The 23745-nt window shown below is 41.8% G+C and overlaps 1 protein-coding gene across 1 annotated transcript in view; it reads right to left on the reverse strand.

Moving 5' to 3' along the window:
- The window catches only part of LOC110528512 (copine-9), a 136017-nt gene extending 112530 nt beyond the window's left edge, over positions 1 to 23487 (reverse strand). Inside the window, exons 1-3 of the mRNA XM_036984091.2 lie at positions 23167 to 23487; positions 10094 to 10134; positions 640 to 686 (exon numbers count right to left, since the gene is read on the reverse strand). Of these exons, the coding sequence (XP_036839986.1) occupies positions 640 to 686; positions 10094 to 10134; positions 23167 to 23243 (165 nt within the window). The 5' untranslated portion in view covers positions 23244 to 23487. The remainder of the gene's footprint in view (positions 1 to 639; positions 687 to 10093; positions 10135 to 23166) is intronic.
- Positions 23488 to 23745: the final 258 nt, after the last annotated feature.

Here is a 23745-nt window from a genome sequence, read left to right on the forward strand (position 1 = left end):
CCCTCCCCCTCAGAGAGAGAAGAGAAGAAGAGAGAGAGAGAGGGCATCACAATACTCTTCGTTCACATATCCAAGGCTTTTGCCCCTTTGAGTTCCAATAGCTTCTTAATTTAAAAAAATTTGTGACCAAATGTTTTGATTACTCATTCCAAAAACCAATTATTATCTTGACTGACTTTTGCCAATTAAAGTATACTTGTCTATTAAAGGCTTTCCCCCCCAATGTGACTGTCAGAGATGATTTAACCCACATATGAATGGGTGAGCCTTCCCCCTGGCTGTGTCTGGCTGACAAGAAATGTGATTTATTATGGAGTCTCAAGACCAGAGGTTGTGAGAGAATCCAAATTGGAACTTGTTAGAACCTGTTCAGACCAGTTAGGCCCAGTTAGGGTCGGTTCCACACTTTTAAGCCCTATTAGGCATTGATTCTGCCGTAGTATTAGCAACGATTTCAATCAAAAATTTAACTGTTCCTCAAAGAGAGGAATGCTCTTCCTCATTGTTCCAAACTGAGTTTAAATGTATTTGGCTAAGGTGTATGTAAACGTCCGACTTCAACTGTATAATAGCAAAGAATGGCTTATCCTTCCAAAGGCGTATACGTAAAATCTGTAATAAAAAAGTACTTTCACTCACCTCTCTCCACTCCTTTGTCCCGATGCCTTGAACGTACAAAACCACAACTGTGAAGAGAGAAATAGAGAGAGAACGAGAGCGAGTGGGAGGGAGGAAACAAGGTCAAATTAAAATTAATAAAGCCTTATTATTAATAATGAATACCAAGTACCAGAATATTTCATTCAAATTCCTGCACTAGATGTCTTTGCAAATTCACCTGTTAATTTATTTGAATAGAGACAGATATAATTAAAACATTGATGCATTGAATTGCTTTGCGTTGCACCATAAGCTTGCAAGAATTTCCAGCATTATATTATGCTCAGGTCCTGTAGAGAGCTAAGAGGCCATATTTTCATGGCCATGCTTCAATACCCACTCAAGGTATGCATAGCTTTCAGACTGTCAGACACATTCATACTTATGCTATTAGTACAGATGTAGGATCTTAATTTGATCACCCTGTTGCAGGACAACTTTCCTGCAATGACGGAAATTCAAAACTTGTGCTACAGGATTAATTTCCTGCTGTAACAAACTGGCTCAAATTACAATCCTACATCTGTACACACAGCATTGACTACAAGCATAGGTTACTGTGTGACATACTGTGTGACATACTGCATGTTCCTTATTTAACAGTGGCGAGTATTTATGAGAAAGCATCCGAGTGAGTGAAACAGCGCCTCTGTCTCTGTATGTGTAGCCCATCTATCTGATTCTGTCTGGTCAAATAGAGTATGACATTGTTGCCGCCCGTAGCACTGAATGCAAGGGAAGACAGCGAGTATTTGGCCTCCCTTGATATAAAAAGTATAAAATAATAGCCCATCAGTGTTGAGCTAAACTGAGTGAGCTCAACTGTGACTGGTCCTGGCTCACCCCCCAAAAAAAGTGTCAAGGCAAACCAGTTTGGATTTGACTACACAACAATTACGTCACATCAAAAGCAAAACGTAATAGACAGGAAACTTGAATTGTTGCTTCTCTTTGTGTCGTTGTCCTCCGGTGGCTAGCTAGCTACAATTGGCCCTTTCCTGAATTAGCAATGAATGGAGATAGGGATTTGAACTTGTGGTTTTACTTAATTCTCCATACTGGCCAATGATTTTCATGGCGATTCTGATCCAACCATAAATTTATACATTGTGGCCCTGGCCTGAGAGGATGGAAGTAGCTAGATGTATACTGAACAAAAATATAAAATGCAAGATTTTATCGAGTTACAGTTCATATAAGGAAATCAGTCAATTGAAATAAATTCATTAGGCCCTAATCTATGGATTTCACAAGACTGGGAATACAGATATAAATATGTGGGTCATAGATACCTTTTAAAAAAGGTAGGGGTGTGGATCAGAAAACCAGTCAGTATCTGGTGTGACCCATCTGCCTCATGCAGCGCGGCACATCTCCTTCAGATAGAATTGATCAGGCTGTTGATTGTGACCTATGGAATGTTATCCTGCTCCTCTTCAATGGCTGTGCGAAGTTGCTGGATATTGGCGGGAACTGGAACACGCTGTTGTACATGTCAATCCAGAGCATCCCAAACAGGCTCAACGTGTGACATGTCTGGGGAGTACGCAGGCCATGGAAAAACTGGGACATGTTCAGCTTCCAGGAATTGTGTACAGATCATTTTGCGATGATCATTTCTCCAACACTTTACATGTTGCATTTATATTTTTGTTCAGTATAGTAGGCTAAACGTTAACTAGCTGCCCCATCGTTGCCCATGAAAAGAAAGTTGGGCTAGCGAGCAAGCATTTAATCCAGGTAGCGTAGGACAACTAAAAGTGTGTACTGCACAACAGAGAGTAATAGACCATTTCATCAACATGAAAGAGAGGAGGATGGGATTGGTCTTTCTCTACAAGTAGGGTGAGTAAATATGCTTTTTCTACTTGCATGAACGAACACACAGAGAAATCAGAACCAAGGACAGCCACATCATATTTAGCTTACGTTGATTGGACTAAATTGTTTTTGGTATCTTTTAGTTGTCACTAAACATAGGTGATTAGATGATGTTGAAATATTGAAGTTGAAATGGTGCTGGAATAGTGAACGCAGCTCCTGACTTTCCAACTTGCAGTAACTCGCTGTGGTTCTAAATCAATAGTTGTTTGGTAGTCCAAAAATGTCAGAAACATTCACTTGCTTGACCATGCTGTAGGTCATGAAACTGTTTGTTACATGCAATATGTTTTGTGGACTTCACCAGACAGAGGTTGCTCTCCAGTTTTGTGATGATTTTTTTTTTTTTCCTGGCTTGGCTTCCCCATTGATTTTACCCACGCACTGCTACTGTTATTTAATACAACTTTATTTATCTCCTCAGGGGCATCACCCTTGCAATGTGCTTAGCATAACACAGAAAGCAAGAATAGCACCTGACTTTGAGATGAACTCAGTTATACTGAACCTGGTCTGATATGAAGATATCTTATCCAACACTGGAGAGCTCCTCTGAACAATACAACAGGTATCCTCCTTTCTTAAAGATTGGACATATTTACAGTGCTTCCCCTAAGTCGCGATAAGGGGCTGGACTTAATTAGCATTCCTACCTCTCCTCATCCAGAAACAAACATCACAGCAAATCAAAGAGGAGCGCGCCAACACACCCTATACAGAAACCAATCAGCATAATCCTGCCACCGTGGGACAAGTACGAGCCAGCTGTGATGCCATAAAGCCCCAGCCCAGGCAAGCGCTTTCCATCCCCTCCTCTCCGCTTCCTTCATCAATGGAAAAGAAGAAGGATCCTGAGTGGCGTCACTACCAACCCGGGTTTGATCCCGGGCTGTATCACATCCGGCCGTGATCGGGAGTCCCATAGGGCGGCGCACAATTGGCCCAACATCATCCGGATTAGGGGAGGGTCTGGCCGGGCTAGGCCGTCAATGTAAATAAGAATTCATTCAACGGATTTCCCTAGTTAAATAAAGGTTGAATTAATATGTAATAATAATAATAATAATAATAAATATATATAAAAGGAGAAAACTCGGGTCGAGAGTTTGGGGGCGGTGATTTCTTTAAGCCCAAGAGGGAGATTGGAGCCTTCATGGAGAGTGACTGGCCAGTGGAGAGGAGGGAGAGAGGGATGGAAGGAGGGAGGGAGAGATGAAGTAGGGGGAGGGGATCCGGAAACATTTAAGGAGACTGAGTGTGTTGTCCATTAAGGGTGGGTGGGCATCTGATGAGGTGTCCCTTCAGGAGTTCTGTTGGTCAGTACAACCGTCACCACATCCCCTGTATTCGGGTTCCCCTAGGAAAGACACTTCACATCCTCTAGAGCCGGGTTCCCCTAGGATAAACACTTCACATCCTCTAGAGCCCGGTTCCCCTAGGATAGACATTTCACATCCTCTAGAGCCCGGTTCCCCTAGGATAGACATTTCACATCCTCTAGAGCCCGATTCCCCTAGGATAGACACTTCACATCCTCTAGAGCCCGGTTCCCCTAGGATAGACACTTCACATCCCCTATAGCAGGGTTCCCCTAGGAAAGATCATTTTAAGGGAAGGAGGGAATCATCAAGACCCTAATATAAGTACTTCTGAGGGGATGAGGGAACACAACCATCAAGACATCCCCTAAGTACTCATGAGGAGATGAGGGCGTTGACGACCATTTTGATGGAGCGATGAGAGGTGAAAGAAATAATGGGTTGAGCTCTCAAAGACTGATCCCCAAATCCCTGAATGAAAACACAGATCTGCCGTAAAGTTACGACTTGATCTCACAAGAAACAGTTAACAGTGCCTTCAGAAAGTATTCACACCCCTTGACTTTTTCCACATTATATTGTTGTTACAGCCGGAATTCAAAATGGATTAAAAAAAATGAATAAAAAAATCTCACCCATCTACACACACAACCCCATTATGACAAAGTGCAAAGATGTTTTTTGAAATTTGAGTATTTAAACAATATATATACAGTACCAGTCAAAAGTTTGGACACACCTACTCATTCAAGGGTTTTTCTTTACTTTGACTATTTTCTACATTGTAGAATAATAGTGAAGACATCAAAACTATGAAATGACACATGGAATCATGTCGGAACCAAAAAAAGAACTGTTAAACAAATCAAAATATATTTTATATTTGAGATTACTCAATGTAGCCACCCTTTGCCTTGATGACAGATATATCTGTTACAAGAGTGTGCAAAGCTGTAATCAAGGCAAAGGGTGACTAGTTTGAAGAATCTTAAATATATTTTGATTTGTTTAGCAGTTTGTGGTTACTACGTGATTCCATATGTGTTATTTCATAGTTTTGATGTCTTCAGTATTATTCTACAAAGTAGAAAATAGTAAAAGGTGTGTCCAAACTTTTGACTGGTACTGTATACATATATATACTTCATTTACATAAGTATTCACACCCCTGGGTCATACATGTTAGAATCACATTTAATACAATTACAGCTGTGATTATTTCTGGGTAAGTCTCTAAGAGCTGTGCACACCTGGATTGTATATTATTTGCACATTATTATTATAATTATTATTATTTTTTTCATACTTCAAGCTCTAAAGTTGGTCGTCGATTATTGCTAGACAGACATTTTCAAGTCTTGCAAGCCGATTTGCAAGCCGATTTAAGTAAAAACTGTAACTAGGCCACTCAGGAACATTCAATGTTGTCTTGGTAAGACACTCCAGTGTATATTTGGTCTTGTGTTTCAGGTTATTGTCCTGCTGAAAGGTGAATGTTTGCCAGTGTCTATTGGAAAGCAGACTGAACCAGGTTTCCCTCTAGGATTTTGCCTGTGCTTAGCTCAATTCCGTTTCTTTCTATCATAAAAATCTCTGTAGTCCTTGCCGATGACTTGCCCCAAACAAAAACCTTAGTATTCAGGACATAAACTCAATTTCTTTGCCACATTTTTTGCAGTTTAATGCCTTATTGCAAACAGGATGCATGTTTTAGAATATTTGTATTTTGTACAGGCTTCCTTGTTTTCACTCTGTCATTTAAGATATTGTGGAGTAACTACAATGTTGTTGATCCATCCTCAGTTTTCTCCCATAACACCCATTAATAAACTCTGTAACTGTTTTAAAGTCACCATTGGCCTCATGGTGAGATCCTTGAGCAGTTTCCTTCCTCTCCGGCATCTGAGTTAAGGAAGCCTGTATCTTCGTAGTAACTGGGTGTATTGATACACCATCCAAAGTTTAAATAACTGCATTGTATGTGGGCAGTCCCCCCCCCCCCCGGATCTACCAATAGATGTCCTTTTTTTCGAGCCATTGGAAAACCTCCCTGGTCTTTGTGTTTTAAATTCACTGCTCGACTGAGGGACCTTACAGATAATTGTATGTGTGGGGTGCAGAGATGAGGTAGTCACTCAAAGATCATGTTAAACACTATTATTGCACACAGAGTGAGTCCATGCAACTTATGTGACTCGTTAAGCACATGTTTTTCTCCTGAACTTTTTTGTTTGTTATTTATTTAACTAGACAAGTCAGTTAAGAACACATTCTTATTTACAATGACTGCCTACACCGGCCAAACCCGGACGACGCTGGGCCAATTGTGCACCGCCCTATGGAACTCCCAATCAAGGCCGGTTGTGATACAGCCTGGATTCGAACCAGGGTCAGTAGTGACGCCTCAAGCACAGAGATGCAGTGCCTTAGACCCGAGTGGCGCATAACAAAGGCTTGCCATAACAAAGGGGTTGAATAGTTATTGACTCAAGACATTTCAGCTTTTCATTTTTTTATTAATTTGTAAAATTTTTAAAAAAAAACATAACTCCACTTTGATATTATGGGGTTTGTGTGTAGAACATCAAATGGAATCCATTTTAAATTCAAGTTGTAACACAACAAAATGTGGGGAAAATGTGAATACTTTCTGAAGGCACTTGTATACACTGAGTAGTAAGCTTCAATGTAACAAAAACATAAGGCCTATCGGAGTCAGCTAGTGTTGAAAGAGTGCAAGGCTGGCGCGACACTTCCCTTTAGGGTGTGTCTCACAGTACTACGTGATAGCCATCGACTGCACTCTGGCCTCAATTGAACTGTGGTTCAATGGTCACACTGAAGGTTCCAAAGGAGACATGAAAGGCCCGGCTAATCCAGGACCACTGAGCTTCCACCTTTACAGTGTCCGGCCTGGGTTTGAAGTCCAGGACCCCTCCGTATCTCATCATTATATCTTCTCTCCAACACACACCATCAAAAAAGTGTGTGTGTGTGTGTGTGTGTGTGTGTGTGTGTGTGTGTGTGTGTATGTAACCATGACAAGAGAGATATAGTTTCAGGATGAAATTAACTGGTGGCCTATTATTTTTTTTATTTAACCTTTATTTAACTAGGCAAGTCAGTTAAGAACAAACTCTTATTTTCAATGACGGCCTAGGAACAGTGGGTTAACTGCCTTGTTCAGGGGCAAAACAACAGATTTGTACCTTGTCAGCTCGGGGATTCGAACTTGCAACCTTTCAGTTACTAGCCCAACGCTCTAACCATTAGGCTACCCTGCCACCCCATGGTAATTACGTAACATTAATTAAGAATAAATCTAAAATATATGTAGAATAATTGATTCAGAATACATTACTATTCCAGACATACAAACCAACATAACTGACTTGCTGTGAGGGTATATTGAATAAAGAATGTACATAAAATCTGTTTAGACAATGGTAGTCCCCAAATAGCATCCTATTCGCTATAGTGCAAAGTAGTGCACTACATAGAGAATAGGGTGCCATTTGGGATGCATCCATTTTCTTTGGAATCAGATATACAGTACATGTATCCGGGATTCAGCTTTGAGTTGTGCAGACAGGTGACCTTTTCACAATCACTATTGAAATGTAACACATAACTCAAGTAACACAAGTACCTGTCTGTGATGAAGAAGCACTTCACAGAGTCAAAATCAAACAAAGAAATCAATCGAGGGCTTTGTTTACTAAGCTCCCTATATCAGGAACACAGTCTCTATTGAAGATTTAATTAGTCCTTTACCATTGGTGAGAATGAGTTGAGGGACACACACACGTCTGTGTGTAGTGGATAGCGAAGTGCATCACTACGGTACCATTGGCTCTTCTGGGTCAGTGGTATTTACAGCGTTTCTTGAGTACGGTGTGTTGAAATGCAGAGGGCTGTGAGTTAGGGGTTGTGAATTTCCACTTCATGTTCAATTAAGTGTGGATTTCTCTCCCCTGAAAATAGAGATATCCTGAGCGATGTAGTCTCTCATGGACAGACACACGTATCATAAAAGGTAGCCGCGTCTGTCGACAGACTGTGGAATGGGACAACCAACAATAAATCTTCTTCCTGGAACTCAGATTTTTCATCAAGATTTCAAATCTTTGGAATTTCGGAAGGGGAGGGAGCATTCGGCCCATAGACTTGGAAAATGTACAAACGAGTTTTGGGCAACAGTTTACCCCACAGAACTTAAATCGAGCATCTGACACAATATTTTCGTTCTGGGTATCCAAGATAATGATAGATGCATTGATGACAAATGCTCAGATTTTCCTCAACAAGATCTGTAGACTTGAAAGGCAGATGGAAGAGTTCCTGTTCAGACACTAAGTGGAGGCCTGTGTGGTCCAGTGGTCAGTGTAGCTGAATCTGGAACATGCATGGACCAAAGTCAGCATGGGTTTGAATCCAGCCCACTGATACTTCACCTTCCATCTTTCCTCTATTGTGCCATCTGTTCAATAAAACCAAAAATACAAATCCTGACTTGCAAAACAAGGCAACGCACACATTGCCAAATTGAATTTGTGCTGCTGCAATGTGTAAAGGGAAATGTAAAAAATGTTCAACTTCATATTGATCATCTCGAGCAACATGTTTGTATTTCTATGTTTTGTAGTAAAAAAGATAGATGAGATATTATTATTTCACCCTGCTGGTCATTTATGAACATTTGAACATCTTGGCCATGTTCTGTTATAATCTCCACCCGGCACAGCCAGAAGAGGACTGGCCACCCCACATAGCCTGGTTCCTCTAGGTTTCATCCTAGGTTTTGGCCTTTCTAGGGAGTTTTTCCTAGCCACCATGCTTCTACACTTGCATTGCTTGCTGTTTGGGGTTTTAGGCTGGGTTTCTGTACAGCACTTTGAGATATCAGCTGATGTAAGAAGGGCTACATTAATACATTTGATTTAATTTTATTTTCAACAACATCAGTGATCATCATGTGATTTTAACCAATTATGAGGAGGCATTGCCTACTAATTGGTTGACAAAGTCATTGGAAACACTTATCTTACTCAAAACAATAGAAACATTGAATTTTCACATATGTTGATGTTGGGGTGGTGCTGGAAATGAAGTTGAACAGCGGAATGTCCATTTAAAATATATAGGGCTCCTCAATTGCTTGGAGGAGCATATACGCTGAAACTACTACTCCACATGCGTCAGTCGTGTGTGTGTCAAAAAAACAAAACAAAAATCTAAATCTAATTTTATTTGTCACATACACATGGGTAGCAGATGTTAATGCGAGTGTAGCAAAATGCTTGTGCTTCTAGTTCCGACAATGCAGTAATAACCAACAAGTAATCTAGCTAACAATTCCAAAATTACTACCTTATAGACACAAGTGTAAGGGGATAAAGAATATGTACATAAAGATATATGAATGAGTGATGGTACAGAGCGGCATAGGCAAGATACAGTAGATGGTATTGAGTGCAGTATATACATACGAGATGAGTATGTAAACAAAGTGGCATAGTTAAAATGGCTAGTGATACATGTATTACATAAAGATGCAGTAGATGATATAGAGTACAGTATATACATATACATATGAGATGAATAATGTAGGGTATGTAAACATTATATTAGGTAGCATTGTTTAAAGTGGCTAGTGATATATTTTACATCACATCCCATCAATTCCCATTATTAAAGTGGCTGGAGTTGAGTCAGTGTGTTGGCAGCAGCCACTCAATGTTAGTGGTGGCTGTGTGTGTGTGTGTGTGTGTGTGTGTGTGTGTGTGTGTGTGTGTGTGTGTGTGTGTGTGTGTGTGTGTGTGTGTGTGCGCGTGCGTAATTTGGAGTGGAGAGCAAAGGAGTTGTCAAGTCAATCAGGCAAAGTCATGTAATTAAAAGATGAGTTGAGAGTTGAACCTTAAGCCTTAAGGCAACACTTGCCATATAACGCTGTGTACCTGACTATCCTGGAGGCTAGACTGACAGTAATTACCTAAAGGTGCATGGTCACTGAAGATAAGATAGATACATTGTGTAGTTCCATGTGTTCCATGGTGGTATCTGGAGCGCCTTCAACAGTTCTATTTTAAGAACACTCGGAACAGTAGAATGGCATGTGTATGTTATACAGGTCATGCAGATGATGTCATTACATCATGTTTTAAGCTTTTCATATAAACTTGTAAGTGCTTACAAGAAAGGCTTTGCAACCCTTGTAAAGAAGCATCACATACCAGGGTCTGATTTGGAGAAGGTGTCCATGTCCAGCAGGTTCCTGTTTGAATGGGAGAGAGAAACAAGATTTAAAAACTGAGAATAACACTAGCCTGAGTGCCAGATCTGTTTGTGTTGTCTTGCCAGCTCCATTGCTGTGTGACAAGGACAGTATGCAGTGGGCAACTCCAACTTGGACTATCACCATACATGGACAACACAATGAATATCAGAAGTATAAATAATTTAAACTAAGTTATTTGTTCAATTTAAAAAACACAATTGAATCTCCCACTCCTGATTGAGACATGTAACAGCCGGTACAGAGAGTGCTGCCATATTAAAGGGAAGACCAGGATAAGATGAAGGCAATGGCGGATATAAAACCTCTCTAGGGGTGGGATCCTCTTGGGGCTTTACACTCAGAGGGAGGTGTGTGTGTGTGTGTCAGGCTGGTAAGGTGTAGCTTGTAGCTGCTGGCAGATGAAGAAACAGGTCTTGGGGTATTTGCTCACATGCTTAGTTTCAGACACCAGATTAGCTGGTCACGGGGTACTGGCTGGACACACCAGTCTAGCTGGACACAGGGTACTGGCTGGACACACCAGTCTAGCTGGACACGGGGTACTGGCTGGACACACCAGTCTAGCTGGACACGGGGTACTGGCTAGACACACCAGTCTAGCTGGACACGGGGTACTGGCTAGACACACCAGTCTAGCTGGACACTGGGTACTGGCTGGACACACCAGTCTAGCTGGACACGGGGTACTGGCTGGACACACCAGTCTAGCTGGACACGGGGTACTGGCTGGACACACCAGACTGGCTGGACACGGGGTACTGGCTGGACACACCAGACTGGCTGGACACAGGGTACTGGCTGGACACACCAGACTGGCTGGACACACCAGTCTAGCTGGACACAGGGTACTGGCTGGACACACCAGACTGGCTGGACACACCAGACTGGCTGGACACAGGGTACTGGCTGGACACACCAGACTGGCTGGACACACCAGTCTAGCTGGACACAGGGTACTGGCTGGACACACCAGACTGGCTGGACACAGGGTACTGGCTGGACACACCAGACTGGCTGGACACAGGGTACTGGCTGGACACACCAGTCTAGCTGGACACAGGGTACTGGCTGGACACACCAGACTGGCTGGACACAGGGTACTGGCTGGACACACCAGACTGGCTGGACACACCAGTCTAGCTGGACACAGGGTACTGGCTGGACACACCAGACTGGCTGGACACACCAGACTGGCTGGACACAGGGTACTGGCTGGACACACCAGACTGGCTGGACACACCAGTCTAGCTGGACACAGGGTACTGGCTGGACACAGGGTACTGGCTGGACACAGGGTACTGGCTGGACACACCAGACTGGCTGGACACAGGGTACTGGCTGGACACACCAGACTGGCTGGACACACCAGTCTAGCTGGACACAGGGTACTGGCTGGACACAGGGTACTGGCTGGACACACCAGTCTAGCTGGACACAGGGTACTGGCTGGACACACCAGACTGGCTGGACACAGGGTACTGGCTGGACAGTGGACCTGCAAGTCCTTCCCTTTCCTGACTTCAGTTTGGAATAGCCTCTGGTGACCTGCTTTCAGTTCAACGGCCAAAAGGCTTTTGTCTTGTTTTCCTTTACAGACTTCCACTGCATGTGATAAATGTACAGTTTTAGTTTATGGACGCATGCCAAAATTTAAATAATTACAAATCAATAACACATTTGCAATAAGCCCCAATGATAAACTCCCAATTCCTCTGACCTGATCTAATTTGTCTAAAATGCTCGTATTTTGTAGTTTTCACCGTGATGAGCTCAGCAGGTCAGGATCGGCCATGTTGTTTTGAGAATGACTACCTCTCCTCCATGTCTTGTCTCTTCCTTCATCGTTGTTGTACCAATAGGGACATGAGGAGAACATCCAATCGGAGCGCTCTCCTGCTGTGATTGACATTCTCGGACAGCGCCAGCCCATCCCCAGCTCCATGTTGACCTACTCGTTATCTTGTGTTAAATCAATTTGTTAAATCACCACCGAGGTCACTTCAACAGCACACTATGAGGAAAAAAGCTTCATATCCTGAAGCCCTTACCGGGACTCAAACCCGGGTCCAGCGTCTGTCAAGCCAACACCTTAACCATTACGCCAAGAGGTCCAACGTGTCCTCACTCTTCTCTGTACAAGTCCCTTACATGTACACGCCGCTCCAATTGCTTCACAGGCACCATCCCATTTCTGACACCAATGTGGTGAATTTGGTGGGTATCCACGACCAGGACTCAAACCAGGGTCCAGCGACTGTCAAGCCAACAACCTTAACCGTTACGCCAAGACGTCTGAACCTCTTGACAAGGTAGGTAACACTAGGTGTTAGGTTACGGTTGCTACAATAGCAACTTAGATATAGCTACACGCTCAGTTGGTAAGAGTGTGACGTTGCAGAGTTGTGGGTTCGATTCCCACTGGGTACTCAATATGCTGTCATTGTACTGTAAACTTGCTTTGGGTCAAAGTGTCTGCTAAATGACTTATTATTATAGCATACATTTGCTTGGTGTTGTATTTACATCAAAAGGAAGGGCTCAGGCGAAAGCAATGCAAGATGATAAAGGACAGTACAATCAAAACAACACACTTCACAATAAGTAGAATTTATTCCAACCTGTCAAAACATGGATTGTGTAAAGGCACATTTGAATGAACACAGTAACAGGTGTTGCTTTGTCACACCATGACAACATCATTTACTGTAACTATATAACACAAAACAAAGTTTGCAGTGGTCTAACAAAGAGGATAATACTTTATGACTGCAATTCATTTAGCACCTGTTTATTGCACAGCACCGTACACAGAGACAGAGACACAGATGGAGAGAAAAGGGGAATACCTAGTCAAAATGCATTCAAATGAAATGTGTCTTCCGCATTTAGGGGGTTGGATAGAGAGAGAAGGGTTGGATAGAGAGAGAAGGAGAAAGGTTGGCTAGAGAGAGAGAAAGGTTGGATAGAAAGAGAGAAAGTTTGGCTAGGTGGAGAGAGAAGGGTTAGAAAGAGAGAGAAGGGAAAGGGGGATACCTAGTCAGTTGTATAACAATGCATTCAACTGAAATGTGTCGTCCGCATTTAGGGGGTTGGATAGATGGAGAGCGAGAGACACAGAGAGCGTGAGAGAGGCGTAGCAGGAAGATAGGAATGATGTGAACCAAGAGATTGTGAGTTCAAATCCCAGGTGAGGACATGATGAATATTAATTACAGTATAGATGAACATGTACAATGTATCTCAACCATGTACGTTAAAAGCACTATTTGAATGTGTTGGTGTCCCAAACCTATTGTTTGGGGCAACTACAAACTTTACGTTCAGGTAATACTTTGAACGCAGTGTTGAGTAAACAAAAAGGCAGTGGATGGAATCAGTTACTAAATAATAATTAGTTGAATCAACTAGATTTTTGTGTTGTTTCAATGTTAAACTTATACTTACCTTCCTCAATATTATAGCTATGAATGCCAATAAGGTCATAGATGTTTTAAATATATTATTACACGTAAATGGAAGGGTCACGCATCTTTCAAGGCTCACAAGTTCAGGCTGCTTTTGTGGGGTAATCACGTTGACGGGTCTCTTTCAAACAAGAGCGATGAAAGAAACTGGTGGAAGAGCCAGTCCTTATTAGATGTTGCAATGCCTTCTCAGACCAGACCGAGTTTGAGACTCTGACGTGGAAAGACATCAGTCAAAAAATATTAGGCTAACAGAAAAAAAAGAATTTGTAATATATACAGTACCAGTCAAAAGTTTGGACACACCCATTCATTCAATGGTTTTTCTTTACTTTGACTATTTTCTACATTGTAGAATAATAGTGAAGACATCCAACCTATGTAATAACACATATGGAATCATGTAGTAATCAAAAAAGTGTTGAAACAAAAAAACAGCCAGCCTTTGCCTTGACAGTTTTGCACACTCTGGGCATTCTCTCAACCAGCTTCATGAGGTAGTCACCTGGAATACATTTCAATTAGCAGGTGTGCCTTTTAAAAAGTTAATTTGTGGAATTTCTTTCCTTCTTAATGCATTTGAGCCAATCAGTGGTGGTGTGACAAAGTAGGGCTGGTATACAAAAGATAGCCCTATTTGGTATAAGATCAAGTCCATATTATGGCAAGAACAGCTCAAATAAGCAAAGAGAAACGACAGTCCATTATTATTTAAGACATGAAGGTCCGTCAACATGGAACATTAAGAACTTTGAACGTTTCTTAAAAAGTGCATTCGCAAAAACCATCAAGCGCTTTGATGAAACTGGCTCTCACGAGGACCGCCACAGGAAAGGAAGACCCAGAGTTACCTCTGCTGCAGAGGATAAGTACATTAGAGTTACCAGCCTTAGATTGCAGCCCAAGTAAATGCTTCACGGAGTTCAAGTAACAGACACATCTCAACATCAACTGTTCAGAGGAGACTGTGTGAATCAGGCCTTCATGGTCAAATTGCTGCAAAGAAACCACTAGTAAAGGACACCAACAGGTGGAAATCTGTCCTTTAGTCTGATGAGTCCAAATCTGAGATTTTTGGTTCCAACCGCCGTGTCTTTGTGAGACGCAGAGTAGGTGAACGGATGGTCTCCACATGTGTGGTTCCCACCGTGAAGCATAGAGGAGGTGTGATGGTGCTTTACTGGTGACACTGTCAGTGATTTATTTAGAATTCAAGGCACACTTAACAAGCATGGCTACCACAGCATTCTGCAGCAATATGCCATCCCATCTGGTTTGAGCTTAGTGGGACTATCATTTGTTTTTTAACAGGACAATGACCCAACACACCTCCAGGCTGTGTAAGGGCTATTTGAAGTGCTGCATCAGATGACCTGGCCTCCACAATCACCCGACCTTATCCTTTTGCGCCCACGGGGCAGTATTTTCATTTTTGGATAAAAAAAATTCCAGTTTTAAACAGGATATTTTGTCACGACAAGATGCTCGACTATGCATATAATTGAGCTTTGGATAGAAAACACTGACGTTTCCAAAACTGCAAAGATATTGTCTGTGAGTGCAACAGAACTGATGTTACAGGCGAAACACAAATACAAATCCAATCAGGAAGTGCCTCATTTTTTGAAAGCGCTTCATGCCAGTGACTCCTTATATGGCTGTGAATGGGCTACGAATGAGCTTACGCTTTCTACGTATTCCCCAAGGTGTCTACAGCATTGTGAAGTCTTTTTACGCATTTATGTTGAAGAATAGCCGTAAGGGACCACATTGAGCAAGTGGTCACATGATGGCTCCCGCAGAAAATCTTGCGTAAAGTACTGAGGTAGCCATTATTCCAATTGCTTCTAATGAGAAACCAATTGTCCCGACGGATATATTATCGAATAGATATGTGAAAAACACCTAGAGGATTGATTCTAAACAACGTTTTCCATGTTTCTGTCAATATTATGGAGCTAATTTGGAAAAAAGTTTGGCGTTAAAGCGGTCGATTTCGCAGCCAAACGTGAAGAACAAACGGGAGCTATTTCGCCTGCAAAAATAATATTTTTGGAAAAAAGGAACATTTGCTATCTAACTGGGAGTCTCCTGAGTGAAAACATCAGAAGTTCTTCAAAGGTAAATGATTTAATTTGATTGCTTTTCTTATTTTCGTGAAAATGTTGCCTGCTGCCAGCAGAGCCTAGCATAGCATTATGCCATGATAAACTTACACAAATGCTTGTCTAGCGTTGGCTGTAAAGCATATTTTGAAAATCTGAGATGACAGTGTGATTAACAAAAGGTTAAGCTGTGTCTCAATATATTTAATTTGTGATTTTCATGAATAGGAAGATTTTCTAGGAAGACTTATGTCCGCTGCGTTATGCTAATTAGTTTGAGGCGATGATTACGCTCCCGGATCTGGGTTTGAGAGTCGCAAGAAGTTAACCCAATTGAGACGGGGCAGCAGCGTAACCCAGTGGTTAGAGCATTGGACTAGTAACCGAAAGGTTGCAAGATCGAATTCCCGAACTGACAAGGTACAAATCTGTCGTTCTGCCCCTGAACAAGGCAGTTAACCCACTGTTCCTAGGCTGTCATTGAAAATAAGATTTTGTTCTTAACTGACATGCCTAGTTAAATAAAGGTTAAAACATTTTTTTAAGATGGTTTGGGATGAGTTGGACCACAGATCGAAGGAAAAGCAGCCAACAAGTGCTCAGCATATGTGGGAATACCATTTCAGGTGAAGCTGGTTGAGATAATGCCAAGTGTGTGCAAAGCTGTCATCAGGTAAAGGGTGAAGAATCTAAAATATATTTATATTTGTTTGACACTTTTTTTTGGTTAGTACATGATTCCATATGTGTTATTTTATAGTTGTGATGTCTTCACTATTATTCTACAATGTAGAAAATAGTACAAATAAAGAAAAACTCTTGAATGAGTAGGTGTGTCCAAACTTTTTGACTGCTACTGTGTGTGTGTGTGTGTATATATATATATATAATACACAACTGTTTACAGTATAATCGAGGTGATGGCATTGGAAATCCTTTTGGCTGCTTCTGTTCTGTAGGTGGCACTGTGGCCTCTTTTCAAAGGATGGGTCCCAATCTCTCAAAAGCCCCGGGATCCAGTTGGACAGGGGTGGTCTTCTAGTTACTGGGATGACAACCCAACTTGAGATAAATATGGCAGAGGCTCAATTAAGTTAGTCATCTTGACTACTTTCTTAGGTCATTCTCTCGGACACCAAAAGATTTTAAAAAATAAATACATTTTAAAAAGTGTTGATAGGGGACAGAATGGGGTCAGACCATTAAATAATTGGCATACACATTACTCTTACAGAATTTCCACGTGGGCAAGGTTTTTTGAAATGTAACCAATGCCTATTGGATGGCAAGAAGGGTCTCCCGACCCCTCCTTTCTCAACCTCCAGTATTTATGCTGCAATAGTTTGTACTGGGGGGCTAGGGTCAGTCTGTTATATCTGGAGTATTTCTCCTGTCTTATCCGTGTCTTGTGTGAATTTAAGTATGCCGTCTCTAATTCTCTTTCTTTCTCTCTCTCGGAGGACCTGAGCCCTAGGACCATACCTTAGGACTACCTGGCCTGATGACTCCTTGCTGTCCCCAGTCCACCTGGTCATGCTGCTGCTCCAGGTTCAACTGTTCTGCCTGCGGCTATGGAACCCTGACCTGTTCACCGGACGTTCTACCTTTCCCAGACCTGCTGTTTTCAACTCTCTAGAGACAGCAGGAGCGGTAGAGATACTCTGAATGATCGGCTATGAAAAGCCAACAGACATTTACTCCTGATGTGCTGACCAGTTGCACCCTCTACAACCACTGTGATTTTATTATTTGACCCTGCTGGTCATCTATGAACATTTGAACATTTTGGCCATGTTCTGTTATAATCTCCACCCGGCACAGCCAGAAGAGGACTGGCCACCCCTCATAGCCTGGTTCCTCTCTAGGTTTCTTCCAAGGTTCTGGCCTTTCTATGGAGTTTTTCCTAGCCACTGTGCTTCTACGCCTGCATTGCTTGCTGTTTGGGGATTTAGGCTGGGTTTCTGTACAGCACGTTGTGACATCAGCTGATGTAAGAAGAGCTTTTTAAATACCTTTTATTGATTGATTTTAACCAAGACCAATCATTTATAAACAAACTTATTCGGATATAACATAAGCACAGCAGATCCCCTTATTGTATGGGACACTTTTAAAATGTGTCTTTAGAGGCCATGCAATTCAATACTCATCTTTAAAACCAAAGTACTTTAGGTCAAAATACTTCTATTAACAATGGGAAATAGAGGGACTAACAGTATAGATAGAAAGCAACAAAAAAAACTGTACCAGAAAGGCACCAAATAAGTTAGGAAATAAACAAAAATAACTGGATTTAAGAAAGATCAAGAGTAATGTGTTATAAAAAAAAGCAAACTGGATGGAATATGAAAATTCACCAAATTAAATTTTTATCTTCAACATAGAAATGCTACCAAAATAATTTACTGAAACTTGTTACAAATGATGGAGTCATCCATGATTCACCAAACAACATTTTGAAAGAGGAAACAAAGTACTTTAAGCATATGTTTTAGTTTCAGTCTCCTCCATCTCCACTAACCAAAATGAATTGTATGGATTTTTTTCTATTAATAATGTTAAATTAACAGCTGTACAGAGAGACTCATGTGGAGGCCAAATTACAGAGGAGGAATTTATTGATGCAATTAAAGCCTTTAAGTCCAGGAAAACTTCAGGGCTGGGTGGCATACCAGTTGAGGTATATCAAATATTTGTTAATGTACTCAGAGGACCGTTATTAGCATGTTTTAACCACTCTTAAAAAATTGCAGGCTATCCAATACTCAGGATTAAGGTCTGATTTCACTATTATTGAAACAGGAACCAAGTGGTAAATTTAAAATATCTAGTCCATTTGAAAAATTGGAGGCCCCTTTCAGTGGTGTGCATACCTTTTTTAATTATATTGTCGGATATTATTAATCGTAATCAGACAGGCTTTTTATATGGGCGATACATTGGAGGTAATATAAGACAAGTACTGGAAAAAATAGAACGCTATGAAAAATCCGGGAAACCAGGCCTGGTATTCATAGCTGACTTTGAAAATGCTTTTGATACAACTGGAAGTTATACATAAATGCCTGGAATATTTCTATTTTGGAGAATCTCTTATACAATGGCTTACAGTTATGTATAGTAACCCTAGGTGTATAGTAAATAATGGCCACTTCTCAGAAAGTATTAAACTGTCAAGAGGAATAAAACAAGGTTGTCCACTATCGGCATATCTATTTATTATGTCCATTGAAATGTTAGCTGTTAAAATCTGATCCCAAAATAATATCAAGCGGCTAGAAATTCAGGGCTAAAAACAAAGGTGTCATTGTACGCTGATGATTCATGCTTTCATTTTAATCCATAATTTGGATCCCTCCATAGCCTCATAGAGGATCTAGAAAATGTTTCTAACCTCTCAGGATTATGATAAGTGTATTATATTATGTAGGTATTGGATCACAAACAAATAATGTGTCACCCCGTGTTCAAGAATGGTCTTTTTTCCTTTATTCAGATTACAACCGCTTACTTTTGGTTATTTGAAAATTAAATAATCTCCAAAATATAGCCATTTTTAAAACCAACCATAGAAAGTTGGTTCAAATTTAAGTTTAATCCACCAGAAAAGACCGAAGAAATATTACAACAAATATGGTTAAACTCAAATACTAATTGTTAAAAAATAGTTTGTCCTCAATTGCAACAATCACTACTGAGTTCCAAACTGCCTGTGGAAGCAACGTCAGCACAATAACTGTTCATCGGGAGCTTCATGAAATAGGTGTCCATGGCTGAGCAGCTGCAGACAAGCCTAAGATCACCATGTGCAATGCCTAGCATCGCCTGGAGTGGTGTAAAGCTCGCCACCACTCTGGAGCAGTGGAAACGTGTTCTCTGGAGTGATGAATCACGCTTCACCATCTGGCATTCCGACAGACTAATTTGGGTTTGGCGGAATCCAGGAGAATGCTACCTGCCCCAATGCATAGCAGCAACTGTAAAGTTTGGTGGAATAATTGTCTGTAGCTGTTCATGTTTTGGGCTAGCCCACTTCCAGTGAAGGTTAATGCTACAGCATTCTAGATGATTCTGTGCTTCCAACTTTGTGGCAAAAGTTTGGGGAAGGCCCTTTCCTGTTTCAGCATGACAATGCCCCCGTGAACAAAGCGAGGTTCATACAGAAATGGTTTGTCGAGATCAGTGTGGAAGAACTTGATTGGCCTGCACAGAGCCCTGACCTCAACCCCATCCAACACCTTTGGGTTGAATTGGAACGCCAACTGCGAGCCAGGCCTAATAGCCATCAGTGCCCGACCTCACTAATGCTCGTGGCTGAATGGATGCAAGTCCACACAGCAATGTTCATACATCTAGTGGAAAGCCTTCCTAGAAGAGTGGAGGCTGTTATAGCAGCAAAGGGGAGGACAAACTCAACCTTAATGCTCATGATTTTGTAATTAGGTTTTCAATGAGCAGGTGTCCACATACTTTTGGACATGTAGTGTATATGGGGGATACAACCATCTCTGCAGATTTTGCTGGGGAGAGACGGAATCATTAAATCACTTGTTTTGATACTGCCCATATGTAGCTTGTTTTTGGTTGAGGTTCAGGAATGGCTGAAGAATTACAACATTTACCTGGAGGTAACTATGCAAATAGCACCGCTGGGTAATTTGAAAAAAATAAAAATAAAAGATAACTAACCTAAAATATACTGTGTCTGTAAAATGTATATAGAATGTATAAACTGGAAGTAGAAGCCTAAGTATTGTAGTCCATTCGTTTACTCCAATTAGGGGAGGGATGGTAGGATTAGGGGGAAAAGATAAAGAAGGAAAATATATACACAAAATATATATTTACCCCCAAAATATATTGGGGATTGGAAATGCGGATAATTAAATGGATAGAAGCCACAATCTGCAATATTAAAGCTGATCTACCCCCTAAAAACAGATATTGAATTAACTGGCCAGACTATGGCTTGTTTGTTTTGATTATTCATGTATTTTTCTGAGTTTGGCTGTCAAGACCCTGTGGGTCTCTATGCGCCAAGTACTCTCTCATATTCACAGCTGATGCCCAGTTGCCATGGAGTGTGTTTCAGGGGGGAATTCACCCAACCCCATTCTGTCAGTGTCAGGCAGCGAAGACAATCCCCCCTTGCCACCCCCCGTCACCCTCTAGACCAGCCCTGTCTGTTCCATGGGCCGAGGTAGGCTGAAAATGCTCAACTCAACAAGTTATTTACATTTGTCACCCAAACAGGATTCTTTAAAGGATGTTACTTTTGTAGGCCATTTCATTTCAATCTAGAGGACATTTCTCCAAAAGGTACAATCTTTGTCCCCATGTGCAGTTGCAAACCGTGGCTTTTTGATGTCTGTTTTGGAGCAGTGGCTTCTTCCTTGCTGAGCGGCCTTTCAGGTTATGTCTATAGGACTCGTTTTACTGTGGATATAGATACTTTTGTACCGTTTCCTCCAGCATCTTCAGCATCTATGCTGTTGTTCTGGGATTGATTGGCATTTCTCGCACCAAAGTACTCTCTAGGATCTCTAGGAGACAGAACACGTCTCCTTCCTGAGCGATGGGACCATGGTCCCATGGTGTTCATACTTGCGTGCTATTGTTTGTACAGGTGAACGTGATACCTTTTTTGGGGGAATTTCTACCCCAATTGTCCAATTGTTGTAGTAGCTACTATCTTGTCTCATCGCTACAACTCCCGTATGGGCTCGGGAGAGACGAAGGTTGAAAGTAATGCGTCCTCCGATACACAACCCAACCTAGCCGCACTGCGCACAGCGCGCATCCAACCCGGAAGCCAGCCGCACCAATGGGTCGGAGGAAACACCCGCTACAGGAGTCGCTGATGAGACAAGGACATCCCTACCGACCAAGACCGCCCTAACCCGGACGACGCTAGGCCAATTGTGCGTCGCCCCATGGACCTCCCGGTCGGGGCCGGTTATGACAGAGCCTGGGTGCGAACCCAGAGTCTCTGATGGCACAGCTGGCGCTGCAGTACAGCGCCCTTAACCACTGCACCACCCGGGAGGCCCTTGAACGTGGTACCTTCAGGCATTTGGAAATTGCTCCCAAGGATGAACCAGACTTGTGGAGGTCTACAATATTTTTTCTGAGGTCTTGGCTGATTTCCCCATGATGATTTCCCCATGATGTCAAGCAAAAAGGCACAGGTACACCTCCAATTGACTCAAATTATGTCAATTAGTTTATCAGAAGCTTATAAAACCATAATGGAATTTTCTGGAATTTTCCAAGCTGTTTAAAGGCACAGTCAACTTAGTATATGTAAACTTCTGACCCACTGGAATTGTGATACAGTGAATTATAAGTGAAATAATCTGTAAACTATTGTTGGAAAAATTACTTGTGTCATGCACAAAGTAGATGTCCTAACCGACTTGCCAAAACTATAGTTTGTTAACAAGAAATTTGTGGAGTGGTTGAAAAACGAGTTTTAATGACTCCAACCTAAGTGTATGTAAACTTCCGACTTCAACTGCATTTCCCTTTAAGTGTCTGAAGAGACGTCATGAATTAATGGGATTGTATTTAAAAGGAACGTTTAGCCTGTGATTTAACCAACATATATATTGCTTTCATTATTTACTGCTCTATTCTTCAAGTTAGACGTTGGTTAAATCACAAACATAGGCTAAACATTCATTTTAAATACAATCCCATTTGTCTTGTTTATTCTTTATAAGTAGGCCTAGGTAACAACTAAGTACGGACTAAGATGCACCAAGCTCAGTGCTCCAACAGGCTTTAAGACAACTAGGCTGTATAGGGCCTACTTGTGTTAACCAGGTCAAACACTATGAATCAAGGCATTGGTTAGGACTCAATCTCGATTCCAGTGGTCTTGTTGGACATGCAAAGTTTCACTGTGAAAATAAGTGATGAAGAAGTGCGCACGGCACTCCTGACCTGAATAAAATGTGGGCACCCACTCCTTCCTCTCACACACCCCGTCTAGCGGATTTGAATGTGACAGGAACATGGACGGTGGCGTATTAATATCCATAACCTATCCATGTGATCTGCGAGTTCGCCCGTTGGAGCTCTCTCGAAGTCACTCAGAATAAATACAGTTATGCTGCTCTACCCCCACGTAGCTCTACACCCACTGTTAATGCAAATTCCTTGCAAGCGTCCGAGTTCTGCGCAGAGATACAAAGACACTTAGATCTAAAATGTTTTGAAATTACGACTATTAGCCAACAGACGTTTGAGAATAGTTGAAATACTAATTACCTGCAAAAGATAGATTCACAAACATCTCCGTGCCAAATAAGATAACGTTACAGGCTACAGCACTCATTCCCGTTGATAGACTATCATTAAACATTATCAACAGCGTAAATATAATATGTTCTTTTCAATAATGACTATTGGATACGTTGTGATTATACTGGTCTTACCTGCACGAGACAGTAAGTTCAATTTTAGTCGCAGGTACGGTGGAGTTGAGCGGGTCGAAGTCCCCAATTGTGGCCATGGTCAAGCTTTAGATCAGTTCCTCTTCAATGTGAACTTCTCAACGATGTTCAGCCACTACTCTTGGCCGATATTTTGTTTGAAAATATCTCCCTTCGCCTGGAAAAAAGAGACAAAGGCACCAAATAGCTGCGTTTGTTGACACACGTCTTCAGAGTTGAGCGCGAGGAGCATACCTGTGGGTGAGGCAGGTTGGGCAGCGCTCGAGACGTTCCATGGTGTGGTGGAGGAGCGCGACAGAACGTTGTGCGCGTCACTGGAAAGCACGGACGGGTCCTTCGCTCCATATTTCTGTTTAACCATCGGCAGGTGGAAGCAGAGCCTTTCAGAAGTTGTTGGCAGCAGAATGTTGGATTTCAAGTTAATGCGGCATTAAAGAGTGTTTTCTATGAAGCTCAACTGTATATTTGTTTTCTTTTTAATTGTGATATTGTCCCACTATAGGTCACCAGTGGAGCTTCCCAGTTGGGAACAGTTAGGACAAAAAGGAGGAGGGGGAGGGG

The sequence above is a fragment of the Oncorhynchus mykiss genome, chromosome 7 (assembly GCF_057628025.1).
Source record: "Oncorhynchus mykiss isolate SJ-2025 chromosome 7, ASM5762802v1, whole genome shotgun sequence".
Classification (NCBI taxonomy): Eukaryota; Metazoa; Chordata; class Actinopteri; order Salmoniformes; family Salmonidae; genus Oncorhynchus; species Oncorhynchus mykiss.